Source organism: Octopus bimaculoides, chromosome 4 (assembly GCF_001194135.2).
Source record: "Octopus bimaculoides isolate UCB-OBI-ISO-001 chromosome 4, ASM119413v2, whole genome shotgun sequence".
NCBI classification, from domain to species: Eukaryota; Metazoa; Mollusca; class Cephalopoda; order Octopoda; family Octopodidae; genus Octopus; species Octopus bimaculoides.
This window is the reverse complement of record NC_068984.1, coordinates 130,390,991-130,406,939: the sequence shown is the minus strand read 5'-3', so window position 1 is coordinate 130,406,939 and position 15,949 is coordinate 130,390,991. Positions and strand designations below refer to the sequence as shown.

At 31.6% G+C, this 15,949-nt stretch overlaps 1 protein-coding gene across 5 annotated transcripts in view; it reads right to left on the bottom strand.

The window, feature by feature from the left end:
- Positions 1 to 15,949, bottom strand: part of LOC106882880 (metastasis-associated protein MTA3) — an 87,011-nt gene that overhangs the window by 39,636 nt on the left and 31,426 nt on the right. For all 5 annotated transcript variants that reach the window (XM_052967496.1, XM_052967493.1, XM_052967494.1 and 2 more), the window contains exons 4-8: positions 11,858 to 11,944; positions 9,023 to 9,213; positions 4,968 to 5,085; positions 3,596 to 3,704; positions 1,514 to 1,613 (exon numbers count right to left, since the gene is read on the bottom strand). In XM_052967496.1, coding sequence (XP_052823456.1) covers positions 1,514 to 1,613; positions 3,596 to 3,704; positions 4,968 to 5,085; positions 9,023 to 9,213; positions 11,858 to 11,944 — 605 coding nt within the window. The remainder of the gene's footprint in view (positions 1 to 1,513; positions 1,614 to 3,595; positions 3,705 to 4,967; positions 5,086 to 9,022; positions 9,214 to 11,857; positions 11,945 to 15,949) is intronic.

The following is a 15,949-nucleotide window of genomic DNA, read 5'->3' as shown; positions in this document are numbered from 1 at the left end:
CAAATTTACATTGTCTCCTTCACCACCTTAATTGTCAATAATTACACACAAAGAAAACAATATCACACTTCATCTCAAAATATAAACAAACCCCACAAAGTCACAACAGATACTCAACTTCACCATTATTGATAATATCATGTCCTTCCTTGACACTGCAAAGACTATATCACAAAGACTGGCCTTTGCATTACTAATAACCCTATACAGTGGATTATAGTTCACACATCTTGGATAACTAATGCTGCTTCTATTCAGACATCCCAACCTGATCGAAAAGTAACTAAACTGATTGGTAAGCAATTGATTGTCAACATTCCAATCTCAGGTTTGAATGAGCTGTAATCTCACTCTACCTTTACTATTACATATGCTCTTCAGCCGGGCTTGTGGAACTCCCATCTACACCCTCCAAACTCACTCATCGCTCCCTCTTGTCACTGATAGTTTTTCTGCCTTTCCATTTAAGCCACACATTGACCACTTTCCCCAGTCCTTTCTCCCACTAGAATTTCCTAACAGCTCTGGTTCAAGTAATCTACATCTATCTCACCGGTCTGGTTTACAAATGCCATGGGCATAAACTGTTCTTTCCAACCAAACCATTAGAAACAAACAAAACTTTAGTCAAGCAAATTGAAGCAAGCACAACACTTGGCCAGAATGATTGCACTCTTTCTTTAGTATCTATAGGTTTCACATCTTATTATTTCATAAAAATGTCCTTTAATTATTTAAAAGTAATATCTAAATATTTTAATTCCCAAGTATGATTTTTTATTTTAAAGTAAAACATATGGATTATGTGATTTATTACATCTACATTAAAGTAACACACATTTAAATTCTGAACATCTTTCAGAATATTTTGTAAGTACATTTAATATTTTACAGGAGATATCCTCCCATAACAATACCCTTAAAATTTATGAAGGTACCTTGACATTTGTTTTATTCAAGAGGTTCTGATAGTTAATCTTCAGATGTTTAACAAAATCAAGAATACAAATTTGGAAATAAATATGCACTTAAATCATTTTACTCAAAATCCTTTGATGGAAAATAGACATAAGGTAATAGTTGTGATATTAAGAAGCTGTGCATCTGGAAAGACAACAACATTTTTGTCTCATTGTGCACAACTAACAGAAGTTCATCATTTCTACATAGACAGAAACTAAAAGTTCATGTGTGTATGCGTGTGCGCATGCATCAGCCTCTCCTTGTGATATTACGTGATAGTTGTAAAAGAATATAATCATCATACAAGCAGTGTCTGTTCCCAATCTTTTGTGGAAGGAAGCATGTCTGTCTATGGAAAAATATTGCCTCACTTGGAAACCTTTGATAGTTGGCAACAGGTAGGGCATTTGGCCATAGAAATTCAGCTTCAACAACTTCCACCCAACCTATGCATGCTTAGGAAAATGGCTGTTAAAATGATGATAATAATGATGAATGTTGATTGGACATACGACTGGGAGTAAGAATGAAAGAGTAATGCAATACTTACCAATGTGACATCTCTTGAAGCTGCTGCTGCACTCATATGAAGACTTGGCTGCCTCACAGTACTGGTACAATCCAAAGCTCGAGCAAATGTACCAACAGACCTGGTAAACAAGAGTTTTATATTGTGAACCAAAGTGAAAAAAAATTCTGATCTAAATCATAATAAAATAGGACTGGATTCATCAACTCCAGGTGGAGCCAATATTCAATGTCTGCTCTGTGTATTTTTCTTTTTTATTTGTGTGTGTATATATATATATATATATATCTACCAACATCACTATTTTCACACACTAGAGAACTAGACTTTGCAGCCACCCATCATACATATACACATTCTGTAATATAGAATGCTCAATAAACACACACTTTCCAATAATCTACAATGACTATATTGATCTAAATCATTTCTATTGTTATTCTAACTTTACCCAGTTATGTTCGGGTTTAATCAGTCATATTGTTCCCAGTACTTCTGGTAGTTATTTCATCAATCTCCATTTGTCAAAGCACATTGTTCAGGCCATAACGAACATATATGTTGGATTTCCACACAGGTTCTGTTTACTAAATTTCAGACAAAGCCTTGGTCAGTCTGAGGCTATAAGAAAACACTTGTTAAGAAGGAAAAAAAAAAAAATCTTCAAACAATTTATTGCATGTTTCTCAATCCCTAACCTGCAACAGTTCAAACTGAATATATAATGTCATTGTCTAAAGTTAGGTTATGGGTCAAGTGGATGAAGCTATTGTATTAAATGTTGTCTCAACCATTGAAGTAAGTAATTTGAAACTCAAAATTATTTTGTGCTTTATGTTATTCATGCTATCTACTCAAAACGTTAATAATGAAAATAAGCAATAGCAAGGTTATCAAGTGAAAACATCTCATAGATCACATAATAAATAGCCTAACAAGCTAATGAAAGTATCATTATGTGGTCATTTGACCACCTACAAATTCATAGTCACATCTTCCACATGCAACCCTTCAATGTCTTATAAAAAAAAAGGACACATTGGATAATGTATTCACCAATACATTATGCCTAAATAAAAGAAAGTAATTTCATCACACGTCTTCTAGATAAGGGTTAACCACAGTTATGTTTAGTCTGGAAGTATTAACCTAAAATATATTAATATATTTGAGAAGAAAAAAACCCACTTTGACAACAAAAAGACTATCAAACAACATCAGAAGCCTAAATTCCATTAGATATCTGATATATATCAAACCAACATGTCATGTTAAAAGCTGGTGTATTAGTCAAATTATGTAATAAATATTAATTTACTGACTAATTATTTAAATACATTAGGACAGACCCAACAAATAGGACTGGAAAAAAAATTCAAACTTAAGGGGACCAAGATAGGTAAAATGCTCAGATTTTCAATTGTCAACAGATACCAAAACTAAATGGTATAAATGCTGATGACGAAAAATAATACATCACGGCATTTACCAAATGGAAAGAATTCACTTTTAAACCACAGATTGCTTTTTAATTTAGAAATTGAAACATCTAGTTCAAAGTCCACTCCATATTATTGCTTATAGCATTTCTGTTAGTTGTTACATTCAAAAGAAAGAGAAAAAAAAACATAAAAGCATTCAAAATTAGAATTACTATTACTAAATCTGAAGCTAACATAATTTTTTTTTTAAAGTTTTTTTTGGGGGGTGGACGGGGTGTTATAAAAATAAAAAAATACACAAGGAAAAAATAACTAAGAAACCTTGAGGAAAAGGAATTCACATTGTTGCAATTTCTGACAGTGTACAAGTGTTTACCAAGTGAAATCACATCATATCACTGCCTTCATCAGTATTTTGATTTAAATATAAGAAAACCCTGGTCTGGTGTTTTCATAACAAAAAAGAGGAAAAAGAATAAAACTTTTTTTTAAATAAATTTCAACAGACTGAATTCATCTTCTTTAAGACGAGAAATGTGAAAAAAACGAAAAAAAAAAATTTCTGGAACACAACATTTTTGGCTGGCTGAAAAGACAAAACAAGAACACTTTGGACAATTTAGAATAGTTCATTTAATAAACAAAATTTCTGTAAACCAACCTGGCTAATATCAAAAACTGATCAATTTCTTTTGGTGTTAAGGTGTTATCAGGGCCAGGCAGCCAAATTAACTGCTCAAGTTCATCCAAGCTTCTTCCATCTTTTTCACCTATAAGCAACAAAAAAAAAAAAAAAAAAAAAAAAGTTAATTTTACTTCAAATAATCTCTAAAATATGACACCAGACACCTGCATCTTGTGCTAAAATTTTTCTCATTTCCCATATCATCACCAACTACCATTTTTCTTGTAAGTACCTGTGTGCAATTCTCATATTATGTACCTATATTAATCTTTTACAGCACACTTCTGACAAACATATAATATAATCTTGTCTTTGAATGTCAATGAAAACTATATGAACAAAACTAATAGAAAGAGAAACTACATTAACTAATTACATATTTATCATAAGAGAAAGAGGCTAGCTGAAAAATAAAAGAACTGGTATTTGAACTGATATCACTCATGATGTACAAGTATTCATTTAACTACTCCTTTAATAGACAGTCGCCATAAACTCTTTCTATCTTCAGCTATTTCTGGTACACCCAAGTTAATATTTCATTAGCAGATAAAAATCAAGAAATCAGTTCAAATCATGGCATTCTAGGTTCTGGAAAATCGGAGAGATCAAATTCAAGTTTAATAGAGTCCTTCCTTCCCAATCCTAATTTTTATAATTAATAGAAACATACAGGTAGTTAATTCTTCTTAGGTATTAGATCTATGTACTGTTCAGTGTATGGTATGAGTGTGTGGAAATGAAATACCTACAGGCTTAGTTTAAGATGACCTGACTAACTATTTGATGAAAATATTTATGAAAACTGTAATAATAAAGTCACAGGAAACAGAAAATGGAAATTGGGTCAGTAGATATAGAATGGTATTGTAAGTAAACTAACATGGCCACACAGCAATGCCCAGGTAATATATGTGTGTGCGACATCCAGGTGTTTAGACAAAACACTTGATATCCATATATTTTCAATCTCACCACTTACTACTTAGTGTTGATAATGTCAGTAAGTTTCTATATCACACTTGATTACTATGACTAGCAAATGGATATTGGGATGTATATTACAAGTTTTCGTATTGAATATCTTTCTTTGCACACCATCTAGCAACTTCATAATGACACTGTAACTGTATACATAAATTTCTTAACTAGAATAACATATTCATAGAGTTCTGACCAACATCTTGCCTCTACTTCTTCTCAATCATTAATTAAACAAACTATCTCTGTATTTAATTCTAAGTTGTTTCTCTGAAGAACATGCATAATAACTGTCAATAATGGAAGAAGTTAAGACATATTGAAGAAACAGCAAGTGTAGTAATGCCAACACTAAACAAAATATTACCTTCTTTAAGTAAAGGAGTAATTTCTGCTTGATATTTTGAACCAACTCGAATTTCACCTTTGTCTGCCAACAATGTTTTCTGTTGTGGATCATATACTAATGAATAAAAAAATGTATCCTGAAAAGAGAAAATAATTCATCTCAGTGAAAGAGCACTTTGGTTTTATAGACAAACTTTACTAAATTTTGTTACAGCAGTAAGAAGTACATATACATAAAATATCTTCTATAAACAATGTTGCAATTAACAGATATTAAAAAATATGACAGATTCATACCAGAAGGTATCACCAATGCCCTCTTCCTAGTCTTTCTAAACTTAGAAAGTCATTAACAAAGTCTCACAGTATGCAGTCTGGCAGTCATTTAGAAAACAAGGAATAGATGAATGGTTTATACAAAACATGTATGCAATATTGTCAGTTAGGTGAGTTAATGAGTTCAGCAAGGAATATAATAGGTAGGTTGGGGTACAATAGGGATTGGTTCGTAGTCCTCTTTGTATTACAGTCATTCAGGCCATAAGAGTAATTTAACTCTTTAGCATTTAAATTGGCCAGAACCAGCCAAAATATTCTACCCATTTTATGTTCAAACCAGCCGGAACTGGCCTCTCACATCTATCCTGCAATGTCATTCTAAGAATAATCACATCATCAAAATCTGGAAGCTATGAAATAATGCATGATTAATTCAAAGCAATGTGAGTAAATAAGCATAAAGTTTTACAAAGTAATCTGAAAACTAAATGGTTAAACTAGTTGTTCACGGGAACTTTGTATGTCAATGGCTTGGTTCTCATAGTTGAATCAAAGATTTAGAGAAAAAGTTTCAAGCTTGGAACCAAAACTTAGAATTGAGAGGCCCCCAAAGTAAGCCTAGCAATGACTTGCTATGTTGAAGAGGTAGGAATTCCTCCATAGCATACTTATAGTAAACTAGGGTGATATATGGTATAGTGTCACTCATTGTAAACTAGAGCGATACATAGTATAGTGTGATCCATCTAACCTATAACATGGAAATATGAATTTTAATTAAGGATTCAATTCCTCACTTTTGCTAAAGGAAATTAAAACATAGAACTTGCAATGTCCACTACATAGTTGTGCTTGCTACAATATTTTGATTTTAATATATACAGGTAAAAATAAACAATGGTTAGATATAAGAAAGGGTGACCATGAGTAGGTTGGTTAATGAAAGCATTAAGTTACAAGTAATTTACACATTTATTTCTGAGCACCTAACATATATGTGTTTATTATTAAATCTTAGAATATTTCTTTGCAAATACTGAACATAGTTATCTATTTGTTTATATTCCTTTGCTAATTAAAAAAAAAATTGTTTTCACTAGGTTATAATAGATCTCAAATATATTGTAATGTTTAAGACAATAATATTATTTATGGAGTACTTTTCGTTAACAGAAAGACTTTTCAAAGAAATAATAAGGAAGGTAAAATGCTCAGACATGCGATTATCAACAAGTACAAAAGTACATTAGCTGATGACGAAAAATACACCATCATAGCATTTACCTTTTTTCTTTTCAGTTTTAAAGGACAGATTTTTGTCTCATCATTCTAATATTTCAATTTGAAAAGATATGCAAAAGATTAATTAATATAGAAAAAAGATGAACTGATGATGAGATTAGGTTTAATCTTTCTTTTTTATTGCAGACTATTTTTCTTTCCTTTTTCAAGGCTGAATATTCTTCAAATTCAGATCAATGTGTGAATTATAGGTTTCCTAATTTGAAATTATCATAAATCTTTGAAAGAAAATCAGTGTGAAGTGAGAAGATGATACAATGAACAATTATAAAGTTATTAACTATTTTGTCCCGATATTAACTAAAATGTTTCAATGAGTTTTTGAAATAATCATAAATTTAAAACTATTTCTTATGTTATATTTATTATATTAAAGTGATATTTTAAGCAACTTAAGAGTCTAATTTTACGGGAGCATTTCAAGTGAACTTTGAAATATAAAGTTTTTTCGTTTAAATATCACCATATAAAATGAGTTATCAGTCAACATTATATTGTAGCTTCACTCATTATATGGATGGCACAAATGAGCTAATTTCATCTAGTTTGTCCTTTTTTTCTTTGTTTACATTTTGCATAGTGATTAGTCTTAGGTCATTATATGGAACACTTGAGTTGAAATAAAAGAAACAGCCAATGAATTTTGAGACATGATGAGGAGGAAATGGGTGTGATGTCTTCTAAAAGTTATGAAAGAGAAATATAATCAAAGTTTCCACACAATTCACTCACTAGAAATCATGTTTATACACAAAGGGCTGAAACAACATAAAATGCATATGCATTATGTTTGATGCATTTTTATTATTTGTTGCAAACAAAAATCATTCAAACTCAGGGCTGTTATTACTAAATCTGAAGTTTATATAACTTCATGTAAGTTTTAAAAAGATACAATTTAATAGAACTAATGAACAAATATTTAGAGAAAATAAAATTCTAACAACACCTGATTCATGTTATGAAAATGGCAGGCAAACTTGGATAGTCTCAATCATTAATGAATGATATCTTGCATTAAAAGGTGGTATACAACAGCTTTTAAGATAAACCTTTATGGAAAATATGAATAGATTTTACCAGTATCTACTAAAAGATTGTCATATGCTTCAACGTATAGGCATGTACCTGCAAGTAACAGTTTCTACTATGTTGAATAATTGAGTTTAGAAACTTACAAAGCAAACAAAGAAAAAACCCTATCAAGTAAAATCTTTGAATGATATTCAGTGCAAATATTTGATTTTTTTTTTGATTTTTTTATTTTTTTACCACAGAATTTAATATTTTAATATAATTTCAACCTTGAAATTATTAGTAATTTCTATATCTGCATGAAATATTGTCAATGACCTATGAGCCCACCCCTCTATATTTGTCTACATGCCCCACATTATAACCTTACAAGCAACATAAGAATCTCTCCAGTCTAACTTTATCCCTTCCTTACAAATCTAAAATAATAAAATTACAGTTTTTTTTCATAAGTAAAAAAGAAAAAAAGAAAGCTAAAGCTTTTAAAATAAAATTATTTTGAAGTTTCAAAATGTCACATAAAAGTCCCTATTTTCTGAAACCAATTCAGAAAACAATACTTTTAATGTTTCCATAGATAATCACCATGGACAGCTCCCGGAGTGAATACCCAATCCACAACTAGTTTCTCCAATCATGTCAGTGACAGAAATCTGTGAGAAACTTGTTATCCATGCTAACCTTACTGAATGGGCTTTCAATAAGATCTTTCTCAAGTGCTTCTTTGATTTTCTGGATTCTTTTAATTTAAGGTTTCCACCGTAGTTCTCTATCAATTATTAAGTTTTCATTCTAGCAATTTAAACGATTTTTTTCACAAGCTTACAGTAACTATTTTCTGATAATAAACTTATAAATTTCATAGTAAAATATTAGTGGTGATTCCATTTATCAAAGCCTCTCTCCAACAAAAGTAGTTTTCAGTCTATTTCATAGCAGCTAATATTCAATACTCAAGCATATAATAAAACTGGTTTGGTTTATCTCTTTAGTTCAGAGTCAAAATCATAATCACCATTTAGTGTTTTCCATGATGGCATGGGTTGGATGGGTTGATAGGAGCTGGCAAGTCGACTGCACCCAGCTGCAAAATCTGCTTTGGCATTATGGCAGTATGCCCTTCCTAACTGCAACCACTTTACAGAGTATAGTGGGTGCTTTTTATGCGGCACCATATATCAATGAATGCACCAAGTAATTTGCAAGGAAAGACTCTCTCGACTGAGTTAGGTGGCTTTGTTCCAGGTGATGAGAGGTTAAAGTATGATAAAGGGACAAAAGAAGAAAAAAAAAAAAAAAGATGTGTTCTTGTAGAGGAGATGCATGGCCTCTCCAGTGAGCAAAGAGGAAGACGGTGAGAGAAAGAGAGATGGTGGGACAAAGTTCACACAAAACATTTTAGATGCAATGTCTCCCAACAAGAACTGTAGAATTTGTGTTTAGAAGAAAGGAACATACCTCTTTGTTCAAATATGATAATAATGATTCTGTTTCATTTAAAAGTGTGACAACACATTTTCCTCGAATATGTGTTGCTGGTAAAGTCTCGACTTGTCTTGACAAGAAGAGTTCTCTGTGCTTCAATTGATGGCGTTGTTTCTCTGTGATGTCATCATTGATCTCTTCGGAATCTTCTTCCATAGAAGGAACTGCAATGTACAAAATTAAACACTCACATTAGTCTGAGATAATACATAAAAACATTATTAACTCTAGATAGATATTTTCAGTAATTACCATGAAAACTTTAAATCATACCAGCAAAAGCAGGGAAGCAATTTAATACAAATAGATGTAGAATAAATTAACACGAACATAAAGGCAATACAATTGTTTAACAAATGTTGTTGAGCATGCAGTGATAAATCCAGTGATGCCCTAAAAATCAAACACACCACATGTAGTTTACCTTTCAGTTTGTACACTTATTTTATTGACTATGAAGAAATAACAAAGCCAACCACTTAGCTCTAATTTCATCGTTTTACAGTTTATAAAACCTAATTTTATGGGTTAATTTATTGTAATGAATGATAGATTAACTATTACTGACCAGATTCATTCAGAATTGTTATTGACAATCTTTAGTGCATATTTTTAGCACATAAGTACAAATATAAAGGACAATTTTGATGGATATAGATTGTCAGTTACAATTAGGGACAATCCTAATGAATATTGATTATCTCAAATATTAATTGAACCAATATTTATTGGGAAGTTTACATTTTGTTATACTTAATTATGATATCTTATTTTGAATTAGCAAATCTGGAATGGACGAGCACAAAAAAAAAAAAAAAAAAAAAAAAAGTGAAGTACTGGTGGCTTTTTTTCTTCATGCAGTACCTGGCTGAGTCTGTCTCAAAGCTACAACCATAGTAAAAAATGAGCAGAACATAAACATCAATTTTTACAGTGCTCTTGTTAAAACACTACCCATTGGCAGTTTAAGTGGCGTGTGAGTTATCAAGGACAAAGCACTAAATCATAGTATAAAACATTTGTCTTTTAATCCAATCAACTAGGATTCAAGTATTTAAAGGGGACACTAACAAAACCAAATTAGATATAAACAGAACGGGATGAATGTCATTTTATATGACTTCTTCCACTGAATATCTATCATGTAATGATTGTAGAAACGTTATATAAATGCCCCTCCAATATAATTCAAACAGATGGTCATTATCAATAAAAGATTAAGAAAATTAAAGCCTAATGGGTTAGAATATGGTGATAGGAGGAGTAAATCTGGTGTCATTAGCACTTGACTGTATTTTGTACTAAAGATACTATAATAAAAATTAAGACATTTGAGCCTTTGAAGATTTATATTTACTGAGGTATTTGTAAATTCCTTTATGAGCTTTCACATATTTTTCTTTAGACATTATTTCATAATATAGCTGATATCTTAAAACATTACAAAATAATCATAAAATTACAACCAATCAATTTATGATCAGTTTTGAGGCATAATAGAATGAGTAAACTCTTTGGCACAAGTATCTCCTTAATGTTCAAGATGACACTTTCCCCTAATATTAAAGCTCCAGTTGCAAGGGTGGAGATGATTCTATTCTTTTGTTTTGTATTTTAAATTAATTTAAAGTTTTGGGGCTATTTTCTGCCTATGTCTAAATCTGAAAATATAATTTCCATAGCTGATCTGTTTTCTTTATTTACAATATACTCCAAATAAACTAAAACTTGCAATTAAAAGATAACTGTGACAAAATGTTAAGTCATCTAATCTACTGAACAAATTCAATTGAAGACTAAATCTCTAAGTTATTGCTAATACAATTGTTTTTCACATTACTAGACTTCATCTTTAGGGATAGAATCTTTTCTTTTTTTAATATTTACATTTTTACTGTTTTGGTCAATTTAATTTCTCATCAGCAGGTGTTTTATTCTTACATACATACATAGCTCTGAGTGACAAACTGTGTATATATCCAGGAAAGGAAGACAGTGATGGTCAGAGATAAATTTAAAACATAGTATACATGTAAATATATCCATGACATTATATAAGTATTCATTTGAAACAAAACACTGGGTTTATTGATCACCTCATTGTAGCTAGTCTAGAGGTAAATACAAAATTTATTTTCAAACTACCCTATATGGAAAACAGAAAATAATTCATTAACCAATGTAAAGAGTTATATAGGGAAGCAAACACTTCCAATTCCTAGCAGAACCAAATACAAAATTTATACTACAAATAAAAAAAAAAAGTTAGGGTTGAAATTAAAAATAGGCTACAACAGCATAAACTAAAATAGCATGAAATCTAATATGAAACAAATTGTGAAACAAACTATCTCAAATCAAACTGGTAAAAATCAATTACTGTACTTTTTTTTTTTCATCTGATGAAATACATAATCTTAAAAAAAAAAAAAAGAGTGTTTCATAGGATATGTAATATGTAGACATGTAAGATAATTGCGGCTTACACATGAATAGGGATATGTAATACTGATAGGTGAGGTATTGATTAATTATATAATTAGGTGATTAAGAGCAATATTAAATGACTTGGGAATGCACAAAGAAATGACAATCTGTGGGTGCAATGAAACAAGTCTGCAGACCAATTCATTGAAGCATAAATGGCAAAATACAATTCATCAAGAGATCAAAATAGAAATCTAAAATCTGGAAAAAATTAACTAGTCCCGAAACATAATTTGCAATGGCCAAGACTAAAAAGCATTGAAATATGTCCATAAATACTGCCAACTGCCTCATGTTTAGAAGTTTCAATGTAAAGCTTACATGGTCCTGCTGCTGCTGCAGCAGTTAGTGGTGGCACTGCTAAGGGTTCATGACCAGAATCTTCTGAGGTTTCTGAGAATGGGAATTCTGAAAAAAGAAACAGAAAAGAGAAACATAAATAAGCAATAAAAACAATAGGTCTTATTTGTAAATAAGTAATACACCAAATCTGAAGTACTATTCTTAGTTAATATTTCAAATATTAATTAACTAACAGTAAATTTCTATGTTCAGCATATAAAAAAAAAAAATGATTTTATTATTTTAAAGACCAAAGAGACAAGTGTCAGCCTCTTCAATTCAAAATTAATCCAACATAAAGTTCAATCTCCACAACCATTTGGTTTAATAGAAAAATTCACATCACAGATATAATGATGGAACTCTTCAAATACACTAAAATAAATTTTAAAGAATAAAAATATTTGAATTATGAACAGACACTCATTAGTGAGGAATTATTTCTATAACTATTAAAAAAAAAGAATTTTTAAAAAGCTGCCATTTTAGTTATAACTTCAATTCATCAACAGAATCTATCACAGATATAGCAACAGTGAGACAACATCCAAATAGAGGTTTCTCTGCATATAACAATTTTTTTTGTTTTTCGTCTTGTATAATTCAATCATGCTTATTTACCCAGCATATTTAAATCTTTTCCAATCCAAAATTATATCACCAGATATTTTCTAACTGAGCACACATTATCATTGTTATTTTAACATCTATTTTCCCATGCATGCATGGATCAGACAAAATCTGCTGGGGCAAATTTTCTATGGCCAGATGTCAATCTTCATTGGTTTCTAAATAGGGTAATATTCCCCCAAGTCCAGGCATGTTTTCACATAAGACTGGAAATGATGAGGACAGCTTGAATGAGGGTGATACAATGCTTACAACTATCATATGATGTTTAAGACACACTCTGTGTGTGTGTGTGTGTGTGTGTGTGTGTGTGTGTGTGTGTGTGTGTGTGTGTGTGTGTGTGTGTGTGTGTGTGTGTGTGTTGTTTATTTTCAGGAACAGCTCGATGTACTGGTGAACAGCCAACAACACTGGAGAGCGTAAAGATTAAATTTGTGAGTGAGAAAAAGTTAGCTGGCATGGGTGAGTGGAAGCCATCTGAATATTGGAAAAGAGTTATTTGTATCATGAGGATTCGTACCAGGTATTAAAATGCAGACATCGTGACTGCTGCTCAATGCTCTCTGATAACTGTACAGGCTGTAAAACAGGACATGGAGAGCACACTGGAATTCATCTCTACTCCTTTGAACAGAGCCTTAGACAGCTATGTGAAGCCGCTGGAGCATCAATCCCTGGTTGGAGAGGATTGTTGCTGGAAGGCCACATGTGACAGCTTAAGCTCCTAGCAATACCACCAGAGAGAGTCAGAAGTGGTTGTCAGAAAATTTCTATGACTTCATCAGAACCAACTTCTTGCCTTGCCTCCTAATTCCACCAATTGTAATCCCATGGATTACTATATGTAGGGTGCATTTGAGAAACTCACCAACCACTCTGCCTGCAACACCAAGGCCAAGTGTTGGCAGACAGTGAAGAACGCATGCGCCAGGTTCCAGAGGTCATAGCAGAAACTGAGGGCAGCTACTTTGAGTAAACTTATCTCCCATCCAAAAACTAGTTAATATTTCTTGGATTAAAAAAAAAAAACTTTCATTTTTGGATGGAATATTGTTTTGTTTTCCTTTTATGCAAACTGTCAAATTTACCTCAAACACCTGAACACACGATTTACTTTAGTTAGTCTATATCCACTCACAAAGATTTGGTTGGCCAAGGACCATAGCAGAAGACACTTGTCCAAGGTGCTGTGCACACATTATTAAATTTATACAAACACATAAATTTATGCAACCAATATGAAAAATCCAAACAAATGGTTTAATGAGGTTTCATACCAAACTTTCTGAACACTATATATGGGCTTATGGTACTGCTGGAGCAACTGAAACAGCATTCATACCAGAAATAATTCTTGACATATGACATGTGATATGTTTTGCTGCATTAAACTGTAGGCATGTCATACTAATTCCAAATTAAACCCAGATAACTTCTTAAAAACCATCATAATGACGAAGGGAAAAAACCCAGATAAAAACATAAAAGTTAATTTTATTTAATCAAACTAATATGGAAAACAGTTTCAGAAACACTAAAAGTGAAATTTTTATTTGTTTTAACTTGATGTTTAATAATATAGTATTTCCATATCAGTCAATATTTACTATCAATTCAATTTGAGAATCTAAAAATAATTTAAATCATTTATTTCTATCAATTAATTTTATAATTTACAACAAATTTTTCATATAAAATGTCAAACAAATAACTTTAATGTCTTCCTCTCAACAAAATTAGCTCATCTGTTTTTCAATACATTTTCCTTTATTGGCTCTAGTTTTCTTCAATGTCACTGTAACCAAAAAGGATCAATCTCAAGGAGCTAGGAGTGAGAGTGTGCAATTTTATGACAGCACCAAATAGGTTACAAATTTTGTAAGGATTAGGTCAGAAAAGGTTGGGACAACTGACAATAGCCACCACCAATTTTGCAATAAACTATAAATAAATTAGAACAAAGAAGCTAAATAAACCAGGCAGAATATCAATTATAGCCTAGAAAATGTGCTTAAGCAACCTGGACAAGGTAGGTAAAAGTGTCACCTCTATAAGTGTAACAGGAGCCTTCTTTGGAGTTGATATTTCACGTAAGTCAATGTCTGATTCTAAGAATGGGATGTCAAGTTAAATGACAACTAAACCAGAGAAAAAAATTACCAAAACAGATATAAGCATAAAATAATATGTGATTTCACAGAAATTGTGAAGAAATATGTTGCACTCAAGACCTTTCAAAATGATTTCAGAAAATAGGATGTAGAACAAAACATTAAAAAAGTACTTATGCATTTTATGATATACAAAAATGTTATTTATGTTAAAAAGATATGATGCACTTAGCTTGGTGCAAGAAGTTTAATAAGGTCACAATTAAAAAAAAAATTTTCTAACAATAAAATAAAATGTTTTTTTTTTAAATTATGCACATGAATAACTTTTGTAGATGAGAAATATATTCAATTATATATCAGTATATTATTGATAATTAATTCAAAAGGACTGAAAAGTCTTCTCTACAATAAAATACCGCACCAACAAATGGTTTCAAACATTGTGAGGTGCAATGGACAATGGGTACATTATCAGGTACCTCTGAATAAGGTACAAGACACTGGTGACCTCTAGTTTGCTTGACTAAAGAAAGGTCCACTTACTATGTCACAGCTAAACAGCTAGCAGTAGGAAGGCTAACTGTAAAAATAACTGCTCTAACAAATAAATCTTCCTGTCCATGCAAGTATGAAAAGAGGTGTAAATTTTGTGGTCTTAGGCTAATGTTAACCCTTTGCCTATCCAAAGCATTTTTGTAAGTTTGTCCAAAATGTCCATACTTGTTTTCAGACTTAATTAGCCTTTGTTTCATATGTTTGAGTAATATAAAACTTTCCTTTGATAGGTCTCAAGTTACAACGGTAGGTAAAAAAAAAAATGGGATTAGATGTAGCGTGGCTGTGTGGTAAGAAGCTTGCTTCCCAACCACATGGTTCCAGGCTCAGTCCCACTGCATGGTACCTTGGGTAAGTGTCTTTGGTAGTTGGAAACTGAAAGAAGCCCATTGTGTGTATGTGTGTGTGTGTGTGTGTGTGTCCACCCACCATCGTTTGACAGCCGATGTTGGTGTGCTTATGTTCCTATAACTTAGCGGTTCAACAAAAGAGACCAATAGAATAAGTACTAGGCTAACAAGGAATAAGCCCTGGGGTCAATTTGTTCAACTAAAGGCAGTGCTTCAGCATAGCTGCAGTCAAATGATTGAAACAAATAAGAGTAAAAGAGTATATCATATATGATGTATGGATGGATGCCAGGGAAATCTGTCCTGTGTATCACATGATATACAGGCACAAGGTTAAAGCATAGTTGTCCAAGACTGGGTCTTTGGATAAGCCCATGCTACAAATGCAGCAACAGTCTTCAATAAATATTGTTTAAATTGCA